Raw genomic sequence first — 14,983 nt, 5'->3', positions numbered from 1 at the left:
ACACACACAAATTGTCATTTAGGAAGTGAAACTGTGAAACACACACATATATATATAATATATATATGTGTGTGTGTGTTTCACAGTTTCACTTCCTAAATGACAATTTGTGTGTGTTTGTGTGTCATCCTATTTGCATTGTAGCTACATTGGTATAAAAACAAAAAGCAGAAAGCAAATATTACAGACACTGTAAGTTAAAAACATCCAGTGATCTGTGATATTCATGTGTTTACAACATTTTTGTTTGTTCTCTTGAAAATGGTGGACAAATATTGTTCAAAGTTCTTAGCCAAAACTGTAAAAAAAAAGGGTGAAGATGATGAAAATGTACATTTGTGATATGAAATTTGCCAAATATAATAATTAGATTAATTGCCAGTCTTCTCCCTGCGTTAGTATTCATATCATAAAAACCATAAATAATATGCTCATACTTGAGAGAAAATGTAGTGTCAATGTTACAATTTATAAAGTTGTTGCATTCTTTCTAAAATCTTCTGACAAATCCAGAAGAAATGACTAATTGTTTCTTGATTTGTCTATATATTGCCTTATATATATATATTAAAACTATAGTTGTGTACTGTATTGATTAGTTGAATAAAATCTGTGCAACAGTTTAAAGGAGACGTCTCTTATTTTGCTATTTATCAAAGTTTCTGATTTAATGTCCACACCTTTTCCCACAGTAAATCCGGTGCAGATCTGTGACGCTTTCTTCAACCTCCGAACACGTGAGGGCGCTCTCTCTATTTTTACCACATGCTTGTCGCAGTTTTCATACGTTTCTGCGACACAAACAAACCATCGTCTGCATTTCGAGACGCATTAGTTCCCTTAAATCAATTTGACCTTCATTTAGTGCAACTCTGGTTAAGTCGGAATGGGACGTGAGTCCAGGTGAGTCCAAGTTTTTTGCCTAATTAATGTTTTAATCGTTTAATTGGCAGTTTTACGTAATATGCTAACATTAGCATGCTAGCTAAAACGGATGTTGTTGCACGTTCTCTAGTCGATCAAACTCTTGCTGCTTAGTTATGATTTTTCTTTCTTTTGTTATGTTGTTTCTCCGCCAACAGACACTACAGGAAGCGCTCAGCGTCCCGCGGCCGGTCGGGCACCCGGTCGAAGAGTCGCTCCCCGGACAACAAGCGCTCAAAGAAAGACGACCGAGACCGAAGCAGGAGGGATCGGTCCAGGAGCAGAGACCGCAGGAGGTCCCGGTCCAGAGACAGGAAAAGAGCCCGGTACGTCCCGGTGTCACCCGGCCGGGAAAACACCAACAAAAATAAACTTTAAAATTCATGTTTGTCACAAAATTTGATGTTTATGCGACTTTCAGCTTCTGTATACAGCTACAGAAATCTTAGACCTGTTTTATTCGAGATTATATTTGTTTTATTTCTATATATTTAGTAATTCGTTACAGTTTAGTTAACTGAATATACTTCTGAGTACCTTTTTCATTTTTCAAAGAATTTACTACAGTTTAACTTTAAAAGTCAGTGTAGTTTATTAAAATGTTTGCTATATTTGAATAAAATATAATAATAATAATAATAATAATAATAATAATAATAATAGATTTTCTTTAATTATTAAAGTTTAGGAATTAAGGAGTAGATATGTAGACCAAACCTTTTCCTCCTGACCTCTGCAAAAAGTGAGGAGCAGAAAATCATCGACTTGTTGAATTAACTAATCACCTTTGATAGAAAGAAAATCAGATTAAATTAATAGCAGTTTAGAAGCAGCTGCCTTCATGCTATAATTGAAGGTATATTTTTATTCCTTTCTGATTTCTCTGGTGATTGTGTCTGGTGTGCAGGCGGTCCCGCAGCAGAGACCGGAGGAGGTCCAGAAGCCGGGAGAGGAAGAGATCACGCAGTCGGAGTCGAACTCGCAGGTCCCGAACCGGCAGCCCGGCAAAGAGCAAGAAGTCAGATGAAAAGTGAGTTTTTAATTTTCTGAGTCAGAAAAGCTCACAGCGTTTCATCCCCTCAGGTCCAGGCTGGTGGAAACATTTCATCCCAGCTGGTTTCCAGTCCTAACAATTACTGAGAAGCAATTAATCAATCAAAAGCTCAATAATTTTCATTCTGATGAAGATTCATTTTGTCTAGAAAAACATCATAATCCATGTTATTTATGATTTCTGTTGTGTGTAGTTTTTATTTCCGTTTCATTTATCGATTTTCATTATTATGTTTCATTTTAGATATTTAAAATATTTTCCTGTTCAGTATAAAACGTTCTTTACAAAAGAGGTTTGAGAGGATGAACTTGCGTTAATGTGCCATTATCATTATGTTGCATAAAAACAGTTCCAAACAACAATGTTATCGTCCAGCAAAATATCAGTTATATTTATTTCACCTGACAGTGAAATATTTTGATACATAATAAGATAAATCAGAGACGCTTAAATCTGACTGTTATGATTCTAATCCTCATTCTGGGTGGAAAACTAACAAAGTTAGAGATTAAGGAACTTCCATAAAATCAATCTGCTGTGAATTTTTCACATTTAAATTTAGTAGATGACTTTCATATCATATATTATTTTAAATATTAACTTGTACAAAGAGACTTAAAGTGGATCAATAATGGAGAGAAAGAAAGCCATCAAAACTGTAGATGTGCCATAAAAATGATGAATTTTAAAGAAATGTATTACATTTATTAAACTCCGATGAAATGTTGTTTTGGTTTTGTCTTCTCAGAGCCAAGAGCAAAGAAAAGGAAAAGGAGAGCGTCGACCCAGTTTCCGAGAAGAAGAAGGTGAAAGAGGAGAAGGAAGATGAGAAGGTGGAGGACGTAAGTTCAAAAGTGTGTCTCCCAGATTTTATTGACCTCAGATGTTCCCCTCATGGTGGCAGGAAAACCTGATCATTTCTTGTCTTTGCAGCAAGATTTTGACCAAAACAAACTGGAGGAAGAAATGAGGAAGAGGAAGGAGCGCGTGGAGAAATGGAGAGAGGAGCAGAGGAAGAAGGCGATTGAAAACATTGGAGAGATAAAGAAAGAACTGGAGGAAATGAAACAGGGCAAGAAATGGAGCCTGGAGGACGACGACGGTAAGGATAAAAAAAACCCAGGAAATTTACCCAAACATGGGAATATTTATGGGAATATTTTACGTCTCTTATGTTTTTAGTTGTTATTAAAATAAAACCAATTTACTGAGCAGTATTTAAAAATGCTCTATCAGATACTTGGAAGATGAAACTTTGTATCTCAAATATTTTTGACCTTCAAGATAAATTTTGTTTTAAAATGTTCCCTGTCATGCCACACTTTTCAGATTTGAAAAGTTTCTTTCACTGTAAATATATGCATGTCTTTGCAGGACTGAGTCCATTCGTGAAATAATTGTCAAATAATTTGGTCATTGATTAACTGGAGAATACACTCAAAAAAATGAAAAAACGGCCATTTGCAGAAAAAACCAAAATATTCAGAGCAATAATTGACCCAAAACTGAACAATAAATATATAGATTTGCATTTAAGATAAAAATACAAAACTCCTAAAGTGGAACAGTTTGAGCTTCACTCAGTTCAAATTCTGCAAAAAACAAACTTCATATTAATCTCCTTTTCATATCCAATCGTTAATCAATCAAAAAGTTTTTCACATGAATCTTTTTTAACTGCAGATTCATCCTTCACTATAAATGATCAAACTTTCACTAAAGGAAGGTTATGTTGTTAAACTTTAGGCATTAAAATGTTTTATTTACAGTATTTGAATGAATTTGTTTAATTTCTCCATCATTTAATGTAATTATGTTAATGAATAAAAAAATAAGTAGTTAAAATAAAAAAATCTGCAGAATATGGAGTTTTTAAATCAGATTGTCATCAGAATAATCAATTTCTAAAATAATTGTTAGTTGCAGCATTTGTGTTGTGTCTCCAGAGGAGCAAAGTTCCCAAAAATGATCCTCAAGTAAGAGTAGAAATACGTCGACATGGTTTTACTCAACGAAAAGGAAAAAGTATCTGGTTAAAAAGTAAACTGATCAAATTATCAATCATTTAATGTTTAAAAATTACACCATCAGTTGGACCAGAATATGATGATAAATGGATATTTTGGTATTTTAAGAACAAAAATGACAATAATTGATATAAGTAACAAAAATAACAAAATAAAATGTTTTCAAATCAGTTTCTTTCAATAAAATCTCAGAAACTTTAACAGAAGCTGCAGGTTTGATTCTGGATGGTTTTTGATTAAAACATGTTTGTTTTTCATTCAGTAGGAAGAAAATCCAGAAATTTAACTCGGTAAAGTATAAAAACAGTTGTTTTTTTTAAATATCAGATGACGATGAGGAGGGTCCTGCTCTGATGGAAGTGGATGAAGATGAAGAGGAGGGGGAAGGAAAGGAGGAGGGAAAAGAGAAGGATGCAGAGGAAGCGAAGAAGGAGGAGGGCGAGGCTGAGAAGGAGGCGCCGATGGAGCAGCAGGTGGAGGAGGACGAGGTGGATCCTCTGGACGCCTACATGGAGGAGGTCAAACAGGAAGTGAAGAAGTTCAACATCGGAGCCATGAAGGGGAACGATAAGGTGAGCGCTTCACTTTGAAGGAAGTTAAAAGTTTATTTCCATGAGATATTGATTTGTTTTAATCAACAGAAAGGATCAACGACAGTAACCAAAGTGGTGACGGTGGTGAAGACCAAGAAACAACCGATGACGCACAAGAAGAAGGGCGAGCTGATGGAGAACGACCAGGACGCCATGGAGGTGCGGCGGAGACCCGCTTAGTGACTCCATTTGACCTGAAGATTTAACTTTTGGAAAAATCTGCAGTTTTTTTCTCATCAGGATAATATGTCCCTCTATTTCTGTATCAGGAATAGAACTGTAGTAATATGACAATAAAGCCGAAATATTGCAAGAATAAAGTGTTTAAAAGTGATAAAATTATCAATATCAGGACTTTGAGCAACAAATGAGAAGTAACCAACCTGAGGTGATCATATTAGGTTTTAACTTTATTTAAAAACAACTTTTTTCTCATGTTTTTCTGCTAGTATTATAATTACATTTTCATAATGAAACAAACATTTTCATAGCCTAATCCTCCGTCGTGCAGCTCACAGAAGAGATGACTGAAATAAAATCCACTTCTTGAAAATATTCTGTCATTTTTTAGAAAATTAAGGAGAAAAAACCTCTTCAAACTGTTTGTTGTGAAAACCAGTTGGATTTAATTTCTGAGCTGCTGGTGCCTAACATGCTGCCTTCCTCTCACAGTACTCATCGGAGGAAGAGGAGGTGGACCTGCAGACGGCTCTGACGGGTTTTCAGACCAAGCAGAGGAAAGTTCTGGAGCCGGTCGACCACACCAAGATCCAGTACGAGTCGTACCGCAAGAACTTCTACGTGGAAGTTCCTGAGCTGGCCAAGATGACCACAGAGGGTCGGTCCATACGCCTGACTGCACAAACACATTGCCTGTCACTGTTGGTGATTCCACTGGAAAAACTGTGTTGTTTGAAGGGGAACTTTTACTCCAAATTCACATTTTGCACATTTTTGTTCTTCAGTTTGGATTTCTGCTGCTTCTGAAATCAGAACAAACTCTAAAAAAACATCCAGTTGTTTTTGTCCAATAAGTTTTTTTTTTGGGTGTCTGGAAAATGAGCCATTTCAGAAACAAATCAGCTGGCACTGTGTGTTGCCTAGCAACCCCAGTGGAGTTCCATCCGTTACCTGGCAACCGAAGCAGAGCTTCAGCCCGTTTGGTCAGCTGGTTTTCCCGCTGTATGTGAACGTTGAGTTGGGGGCGTGGCCAGCAGCAGCTTGTTTGGATTTAAAGTGACAGAGACCCTGAAACAGCTCAGACTGAAATCTGATTATCTAACAAAGATTGAATGTAAAAATTGTAATGAACATGTTTTGATTGGACCATAGAGCGATCCTGACCGACTGCAGGAATCTTTAGAAGTGATATTTCTTCCAGATAAGCGACCGGTTGTCCTCTTTAAACAAATTATGTTTCCTGTTTCCAGAAGTGAACGCCTACAGGCTGGAGCTGGAAGGCATCATCGTCAAAGGCAAAGGTTGTCCCAAACCCATCAGGACCTGGGTGCAGTGCGGCGTGTCGATGAAGATCCTCAACTCCCTGAAGAAGTGAGAGCAAAGATTCTCACTTTTATTTATTTTACTACTTTTTTACCTAAAAATACAGAAATTAAAATGAGGGAAGTTAAAATAAAGTTAGATTTTTACAATTCTCTACAAAACTATGAGCCCCATCCTGTTAATCTTGTCTGAAATTACTAAACCATACAGAACCTTACTCATGTTTTTATGTTTATGTACACAAAATAACAGAAAATAGTTCATAAATATGAATTTTAAGTAGTCCACAAGAGGATTTTATTTCCTGATTTGGTGACTTCTGAAGGTAAATGCTTATTTAGGGGTGATCTGAACGTCCTGGTTGGTTTATTTCTTATTGCGACAGGCCTGGTGACGACGCAAAGCGACTCATTTTCAGGGGCGTGATTTCTTTTCAGGCTCCTGTGTTCAGTGACATTAAAGCTGATTCATGTTTTGTTTAATCGATGAAACCAGACAAGCGTATGAGAAGCCGACGCCGATCCAGGCCCAGGCCATCCCCGCCATCATGTCCGGCAGAGACCTGATCGGCATCGCCAAGACCGGCAGCGGGAAGACCATCGCCTTCCTGCTGCCCATGTTCCGCCACATCATGGACCAGCGCCCCCTGGAGGAGGGAGAGGGGCCAATCTGTAAGGCTCCATGTCAGAAATGAATGTTTTATTGGTGTATGAAGCAGCCTGGAAACTGACGGACGCCCTTTGTTTCTGTCACAGCTGTAATCATGACTCCCACCAGAGAGCTGGCTCTGCAGATCACCAAGGAGTGTAAGAAGTTCTCCAAACCGCTGGGGCTGCGAGTGGTGTGTGTTTACGGAGGGACGGGAATCAGCGAACAGGTACAAGAACCTCCAGGCAGAGCCGCCTCGCTCTGTCCGGCCCAGAGAGCTTTAAATAGGCCGCTTTAGAAAATATCCATCAAATCACCAGGAAACGAAAGCAGAGGGACATGGAGGAAGAAACATGGAGTGATTTACTGATTTAGCCTGAAATTATTCATCCAGGATGTTTTGATACTAATTAAGAACTTGAAATATTCAAATACTGATTACATATAAACAGAGTTGGGCAGTAACTAGTTACATTTACTTGAGTAACATTTTAGAAAAAAAATTACTTTTCAGAGTGTTTTACCACATTGTACTTGTATTTTTACTCTTGAGTCAAATTTCTGGATTTTCTTCCCACTGAATGAAAATCAAACATGTTTTAACTCGAACCTGCAGCTTCTGTTAAAGTTTCATCAGGTTTTTATTGAAAGGACCTGATTTGGAAACATTTGTTATATTTTGTCTCTTACATGAATTATTATTATTTTGGTTCTGAAAACACCAAACTTTTCAGTTGGCTTTATATTTTGGTTCGTCTGATGGTTTAAATATTGTTTGATCAGTTACTCAGTACTTGAGTAACTTTTTAACCAAATACATTTTTTACTCTTATTTGACTAATTTTTGGACGGCTAATTTTTACTTGAGTTAAAATATGTTAAAGTGTTTCTACTCTTGGCTGAATAATATTTTTGGTAACTCTGCCTATTTATATGAGTAAAATAATCTCTTTTAATGAAAGTTTGGAATCTTTAAAAAGCATTTAAAGAGCTTAAATCTCCCTCACTTTACAAAAACTAAATACATTTAAATTGTATGTTGTCTGAAATGTTATGTTTTATTTTGGTACTGTTAGACGCTCTACGCAGACTGAATTTACCAATACTGAAAATCAAATTTGAGCTGCGTCCTCTGATACTTATTGATTTCATCTGGAGTTGGATGCTGATTACGTCTGTCTGAAGGTGATTTCTGTGGAAGTTTTCCTGAGTTTCGTTGCTGGTTCCAGATTGCGGAGCTGAAGCGCGGAGCAGAGATCATCGTTTGCACTCCAGGGAGGATGATTGACATGCTGGGCGCTAACAGCGGTGAGTTCAGCTGAATCCATCCTCCTCAGGAGGACGTTGATGTGATTTAGGTTTTGGTCTCAGTTTTTATCCTCACCAGTGCCTTTTTACTAAACTGTTGACATTATCTGACCGCTTTTGGGATCAGTCATTTCTACAAGACAGTGATGAGTTTCCTGAAGATCAGGGCGAGCACAGGTAGGTTGGGTCGTTCATGATGCCTCCTATCAGGGACTTGGATTAGACCGTTCATGTAATTATTACCATAAATAAACTTATTTCTGTTCTGATGGTCCAGCAGCAAGTTAAACGAACTCTCTGGGAATAAATGTTAGCATGCTAAATGCCACATGTTGTTAGTATTTTTGAATGGTAACACCAGGGTTTGTGTCTGGCTTCCACACATGCGAGGTAATCTGTAATTTGTTTCCCTTGTAGGTGATGGGCTCCATCTCTTGTTTTGTATCTTGAGGCAGTTTTCTGACTTTTTCAGGTCCCTCATGTCGCTGAGATGGTACGCAAGACCAGAGTCAAGCAGAGTCAGGAATCTGAAATGCAGCCATAGGAGAAAAAATATATGTTTTGACATTTGAATACATTAAGTAACTTTAAGTAGCCTCATCCTGAAAGCGGCTGTTTGCTAGGTTAGCTGGATGTTTCTAGAAAAAGGCAGGCTGCTTTTTTTGTGGAGCTGAATTCTCCTGATGACTGATTGTTCTTCGATTTGCTCCTCTTCCTTGGCGTGTAGGCCGGGTCACCAACCTGCGGAGGGTCACGTACGTGGTGCTGGACGAAGCAGACAGGATGTTTGACATGGGCTTTGAGCCACAGGTCGGTGTTTCTACCCGAACGCTAACAACGTCTCTGAACGCCTTTAAATCACATCTTCCCCAAGACAAAAACAGCCAAACGGTTTATAGTAAAGCTCTTACAAGCACACCGTTTGATTTGTCCTCAATGGAATAACCGTTAGCGCACGGCGCTAGCATAAGCAGAAGCTACTGCTAGCAAAGCAACGACCAGGACGTCACCTCTAAAACAAGTTTTGCATGTTTCCTCCAGGTTTGCTGTGTCTGTCCTTTCATTGAGGATTTTGTTTGGTTTTATTATAAAATCAGTTTTACTTTTCCACTGTATTTTTTTGTAAACACGTTTTTATGTCTGGGTCGAGAGAAATGAGGTCACAGTTCAGCTGGAACCTGAAGTCCTGAGTCGTCTCCGTCTATCCAAGTCCTGCAGAAAGGATTCAGTCATTTATAGATCTCATTTCTCTGCTGTTCAATATCTCCAACTTCAACTAAATCTTATGGAAAGGGTCAAGGTTTGCCACAAGTTCTCTCTTGGATTTTGTTGTGGACTTTGACTAGGCCAGAGATGTCCAAACATGTTGAAAGTTCTCAATGGCCCCAAAAATCAGATTTTTATAAAACTTTTCTTGTCTGTCCTTTGAGTATGTGTTGCTGTATTTAGTTGTTGTTAGTTTTATAAATCGATAAAATCCAGATTTTGGTGCGTCCAGATCTGATTCAGATTAACAGTTGGACGAAGCAACAAGAAAAAAAAGAAAAGGTGTTATCAGTAAAAAATCTCCACAGCTCCTTGGACTAGGCCTTTCTTACACATGAATATTTGCTATAAACCTGGTTCTGCTGTCTCCGCAGCATGATGCTGCCACCACCGTGCTTCACAGTGGGGACAGTGTAATCTTACTACATTTACTTCTGGGTTTTCTTTAGAGTTGTAAGAGTTGAACTTCTCAGATTAAATGGGAAAATGTTTCATTTCTTTATCATTTCTAACATGTCCTCCTTTCTGTTATTCTGTTACCTAAAGCTTAAATGAAATGTTTGCAATGACAAAATGCGAAAAAGTTTAAGGTTTGCAAGCACTGGCAGTTGTGCTGCTTTATTCAGATTTTCACAAGGTAATGAGACAAAATCTACAAAATCTAATTGATCTTTCACGTTGCGGTCGTGCAGGTGATGCGTATCGTGGACAACGTGCGTCCCGACCGACAGACGGTCATGTTCTCCGCCACCTTCCCCAGAGCCATGGAGGCGCTGGCCCGCAGGATCCTGGCCAAGCCCATCGAGGTGCAGGTCGGAGGTCGCAGCGTGGTCTGCTCAGATGTGGAGCAGCACGTGGTAAATAATCCTAATCTGAATTATTCTCAGAGATTACATGTCCCTTCTATCTACACTGCAAAACATAAAACCTTACAAAGTATTTTGTCTGGTTTCTAATGCGAATATTTTACTACACTTCAAATAAGACAAAACTAACAAGAAAGTGACAGTAGAACTCCTTCAACATGTTTCTACTCGGGTAAAAGTAAAAAGTAGTCATCCAAAAAATTACTCAAAAATTGTGTGGTCAGAAGTCTGAGTAACTGATCAGATAATCAATCATTTAATGTTTAAAATTACATCATCAAACGGACCAAAATAGAAAGACCAAATGGAAATTTTGATATCTGAAGAGCCAAAATGACAATAAATCATATAAGTAACAAAAAATAATAAAATCAGACAAAAATAAAATGTTTCTTTCAATAAAAATCTTTAACTGAAGCTGCAGGTTTGAGTCTGTCTGGTTAAAACCTGTTTCATTTTCATTCAGTGGGAAGAAAATCCAGAAATTTTACTCCAGTAAGAGCAGAAATACTTGATAATAAAATTACTAAAGTGTAGTAAAAGTAAATTTTTACAAAACGTAAATGTAATTGGATACATGTGACCAGTTACTACCAAACTCTGTTTATAAGTGACTTTCTGAGTTTAAGTTAATTCCTCAACGTTTATTGAGAAAGTTCTAGTTGCATTGACAGTTTGTCATTTTTCCTGATAAGTGAAATGACATCAGAAATAATTGACTGGAAACAGACTCATGCGTCTTGCTGAAACTTACCTTTAAGTTATTATTACTTCTGGTGAGCTGCGATGTAGAAACTTAGACCAAAAGTACTTGGTGAGATTTACTGTTTTGCAGTGGAGCCACTCCAGCTTATAGTTTGATATGTTGTTCATTTTCTCTGTCAGCTGGTGATTGATGAGGAAAAGAAGTTCCTGAAGCTGCTGGAGATCTTGGGTCACTACCAGGAGAAAGGCTCAGTCATCATCTTTGTGGACAAACAGGAGCATGCAGACGGCCTGCTGAAGGACCTGATGAAAGCCTCCTACCCCTGCCTGTCTCTACATGGAGGTAAACTTAGATCAGCATGGTGTGCATCGTATTCCGGTTGAATCTTTTGCCGGTGATCTTTGAGAGTTTCCGTGTCGTCGTTTTCCTCCGAGGCATCGACCAGTACGACCGAGACAGCATCATCAACGACTTTAAGACGGGAGTGTGTCGCCTGATGGTGGCCACCTCAGTGGCGGCCAGAGGCTTGGACGTCAAGCAGCTCATCCTGGTGGTCAACTACAGCTGCCCCAACCACTACGAGGACTACGTCCACAGGGCGGGGCGCACCGGCAGGGCGGGCAACAAGGTCCGACACCGTTACTGCTCAAACTCTGCTCTGTGCTCCAATAAAGCTGCCGACAGGGGAAAGATGAACCAGAGAACTCTGAGGAGTCTGGCCATGTCGACGAATGGTTTACCAGATTAAAATTAATGGGTAGTGACTAGTTACCTTCACTCGGTAACATTTACTTCAGTAACCTTTTGAAAAATGTCCTTTTGGGAGTTTCTTTACTACACTGTGAGTAATTTTATTATGAAGTATTTTTACTTGAGTTAAATTTCTGGATTTTTTTTCCCACTTAATGAAAATCAAACATGTTTTAACCAGAAACTCCCCAGACTCAGACTCACACCTGCAGCTTCTGTTAAAGTTTAACAAGTTTTTTTATTGAAAGAAACTGATTTGGAATCATTTTATTTATCCTGATTTTGTCATTTTCTGTTGCCTGTATGAATTATTGTCATTTTGGTTCTTAAAATACCAAAATTTCCACTTAACTTTATATTTTGGCCTGTCTGATGTCATTTTTAAACTTTAAATCATTGATCATTTGATCAGCTACGCAGTTCTTGAGTAACTTTTTAACCAAATTCATTTTTTACTCTTATTTGAGTAATTTTTGGATGGCTACTTTTAATTTTTCTTGAGTAAAAAGATGTTGAAGGAGTGCTTCTCTAAGCTGAGTATAATTTTGGGGAACTCTACCCACCTCTGGTGCTAATCGATTAGCTAATAACGGCCGGTTGGACCTTATTTTGGTGTTGTAGTTTGGCTGCCATCGGGTTTGTCGTTTGATTCTTACCCAGGAAGCACATCGGCTAAACCGTGAGTGAAACAGTCACTGAGACTGACTAGTATATATTCCATTGAGGGAAAGTAACTTTAAATACACCTTTCTCAACAGGCGAGGGCGCTCTTTCTCCGTCTGCAATCAGACATTTAAGCGACTTGAAACCATTCCTCCAGACCCCATGGGCACCCATCCGGGCCCCCACCAACCCCCCTTAGCTCCGCGCCTGATTGTCCAGCTAAATGCTAACTGACTTAGCATTAGTGTGTGGCTGTGAGCTGATATAAACTGTAGGGGAGCTTTGTAGGTGTGATTAGAGGAGGAATCGTCTTCTTTTAATGGATCTTTCCTTCTCTTGCTGCTTCTTTTTGCATTTCTAGAATTAACAGCTGATCTGTTTCTGGTAGGGTTACGCGTACACCTTCATCACAGAGGACCAGGCTCGCTACGCTGGCGACATCCTAAAGGCCTTGGAGCTGTCGGGCTCCGCTGTTCCTCCAGAACTGGAGCAGCTGTGGGCTTCCTTCAAGGACCAGCAGAAGGCGGTGAGATAAATTTATTAAAAAATAATACATTCTGTTTAAATCAAATCTGAGCTTTAAATATTGCTGATTCCTCCCATGCAGGAGGGTAAGGTGATTAAGAGCAGCAGTGGCTTCTCAGGGAAAGGCTTTAAGTTCGATGAGACGGAGCATGCTCTGGCCAACGAGAGGAAGAAGCTGCAGAAAGCTGCGCTGGGACTGCAGGACTCTGACGATGAGGACGGCGCCTTGGATGTGAGGAACGACCCGCCTGTTAAAACGCTTTAAAGGATCTGTAATCCTGCAACGTTCCATCCTCTCCTTCCCTCAGATCGAGGAGCAAATAGAAAGCATGTTCAACTCTAAGAAGCGGGTGAAGGACCTGTCGGCTCCCGGCGCGGCCACCGGTCCCGCCGGCGCCGTCACGGCTGCAGCGGCGGCCCCTGGGGGCCCGGCGGGCCTCATGCCCGGGTCCGCTGGAAACAACCAGAAGCTGGAGATGGCCAAAAGGCTGGCGCTCAAGATCAACGCTCAGAAGAACCTGGGCGCCGAGGCTCAGGTGGGTCAGGCCGACGGAGGCGATTCTGCCTGAGGTCCAGGCAGGAGGCACAGAAACCTCAAGTTTCTTAAAACATCGTTTTGATGTTTCACGGTTTGGAAAGTGGTTTAGATTCAAACTGCACAGTTTTGTAAGAAAGTCCACTTAATGTTTGATTAAAAGTCTAAATTTGGAAATCAATATTTACAGTTGAAACCAGATATTTTCATACACTTTATAAAAAGTCACATTTCTTTTCTCGCTGTGTGAAGTTAAGTCAGAATAAACATTTTTTAGAATTACAAAAATTATTTATATTTGACAAAAGCCAGAAACTTTGCAAAAACATTTTTAGAGTTTTTTTGTAATTTTCTTTGTATTTTGTGTTTAAGTATTTAATTAAAAGTAAAAAGTACAGTGTAGAAGAAATGCTGCGAAAAGTAACATTTTAAAAAAGTTGCTGAGTGAATGTAACTAGTTCCTGTCTGTCTGGTTCTGTTTTCCTGTTCTACCTGCAGGACGTGATGCAGCAGGCCACCAACGCCATCCTGCGCGGCGACCCCATCATGACCCCGTCGGTGTCGGCCAAGACGATCGCGGAGCAGCTGGCGGAGAAGATCAACGCCAAGCTGAACTACACGCCGGTGGAGAAGCTGGAGGAGGAGCGGCAGGCGGCCGAACAGGCCGAAACCGTCAAGAGATACGAGGAGGAGCTGGAGATCAACGACTTCCCTCAGGTCAGCCGTTTCATGACCTCAGTTCATCAGCTGGTCGATCGACTCGTTTCAGCTCCTTCACATAAATACATTATTATTTTACTTGTTCACAGTAAAGGTTATTCCTTCCCTCTAAGCAGAATATGAAAAAAACTTAGAACAGATTAAAGTATGAATTATTTGTATAAAGAACAAACTAAATCCTGCATATGCAGCATGCTACAGATTTTAAATTTAATAACAAATAAATTAATTGCATAATAAATTAAAACAAGTTAAATAATTCCCATTTGGATGAGTTATCATTTTTCCCTTTCTACCAGAAACCGGATGATGCATGTCTTCAGTCTGGTGTTTTAGTCTCAAATAAAACAAATAAAATGAATTATGGAGTCTCTAAACAAAATTATCCTTAAAACAAGTTTAGTTTTTGGATATTTAAAAATGTCAATTTTGATATTTAAACAAATAATTGTTCTTAACTAGGCAGAAACAAAGTAAAAATGTTCATTAGCTATGTTTTTCTGACGAGCTGCCGCCTCATTGTGTAGTTTTACAGAAAGTTAAATGTGTGGTGATGCTTGTGTTGTGCAGACGGCCCGGTGGAAGGTGACGTCTAAAGAGGCTCTGCAGAGGATTGGAGAATACTCTGAGGCGGCCATCACCATCAGAGGAACGTATTTCCCTCCAGGCAAAGAGCCGAAGGAGGGAGAGCGAAAGATTTATCTGGCTATTGAGAGTGAGAACATTTACTGCTTCCTGCTTAGATACGCAACACAGAATAAGTCATCTGGTGTTTTATCTGTGGATGGTAAACGCACACAGACGCATGCAGAGACACGCAGGCGCATGCAGAGACACGCAGGCGCATGCAGAGACACGCAGGCGCATGCAGAGACACGCAGGCGCATGCAGAGAC

At 39.5% G+C, this 14,983-nt stretch overlaps 1 protein-coding gene across 2 annotated transcripts in view; it reads left to right on the top strand.

The window, feature by feature from the left end:
* The first annotated feature begins 752 nt into the window (after positions 1–752).
* ddx46 (DEAD (Asp-Glu-Ala-Asp) box polypeptide 46) overlaps positions 753–14,983 on the top strand; it is a 19,135-nt gene continuing 4,904 nt past the window's right edge. The window contains exons 1-21 of one of the 2 annotated variants that reach the window (XM_015024305.1): positions 753–903; positions 1,083–1,250; positions 1,832–1,954; positions 2,727–2,820; positions 2,912–3,080; positions 4,333–4,577; positions 4,647–4,757; positions 5,271–5,436; positions 6,029–6,149; positions 6,597–6,772; positions 6,857–6,978; positions 7,979–8,057; positions 8,785–8,867; positions 10,016–10,180; positions 11,075–11,237; positions 11,330–11,523; positions 12,697–12,834; positions 12,916–13,065; positions 13,142–13,369; positions 13,867–14,085; positions 14,659–14,803. In XM_015024305.1, coding sequence (XP_014879791.1) covers positions 887–903; positions 1,083–1,250; positions 1,832–1,954; positions 2,727–2,820; positions 2,912–3,080; positions 4,333–4,577; positions 4,647–4,757; positions 5,271–5,436; positions 6,029–6,149; positions 6,597–6,772; positions 6,857–6,978; positions 7,979–8,057; positions 8,785–8,867; positions 10,016–10,180; positions 11,075–11,237; positions 11,330–11,523; positions 12,697–12,834; positions 12,916–13,065; positions 13,142–13,369; positions 13,867–14,085; positions 14,659–14,803 — 3,076 coding nt within the window. In that variant the 5' untranslated portion in view covers positions 753–886. Of the gene's footprint in view, positions 904–1,082; positions 1,251–1,831; positions 1,955–2,726; positions 2,833–2,911; positions 3,081–4,332; positions 4,578–4,646; positions 4,758–5,270; positions 5,437–6,028; positions 6,150–6,596; positions 6,773–6,856; positions 6,979–7,978; positions 8,058–8,784; positions 8,868–10,015; positions 10,181–11,074; positions 11,238–11,329; positions 11,524–12,696; positions 12,835–12,915; positions 13,066–13,141; positions 13,370–13,866; positions 14,086–14,658; positions 14,804–14,983 lie in introns of both variants that reach the window. The other variant, XM_015024304.1, reaches the window with a different exon arrangement.

Source organism: Poecilia latipinna, unplaced genomic scaffold (genome assembly GCF_001443285.1).
Source record: "Poecilia latipinna isolate Pla-1442-1.1 unplaced genomic scaffold, P_latipinna-1.0 Scaffold3609, whole genome shotgun sequence".
NCBI classification, from domain to species: Eukaryota; Metazoa; Chordata; class Actinopteri; order Cyprinodontiformes; family Poeciliidae; genus Poecilia; species Poecilia latipinna.
Note: the sequence above shows the minus strand (reverse complement) of the source record. Positions and strands in the feature narration are given on the sequence as shown.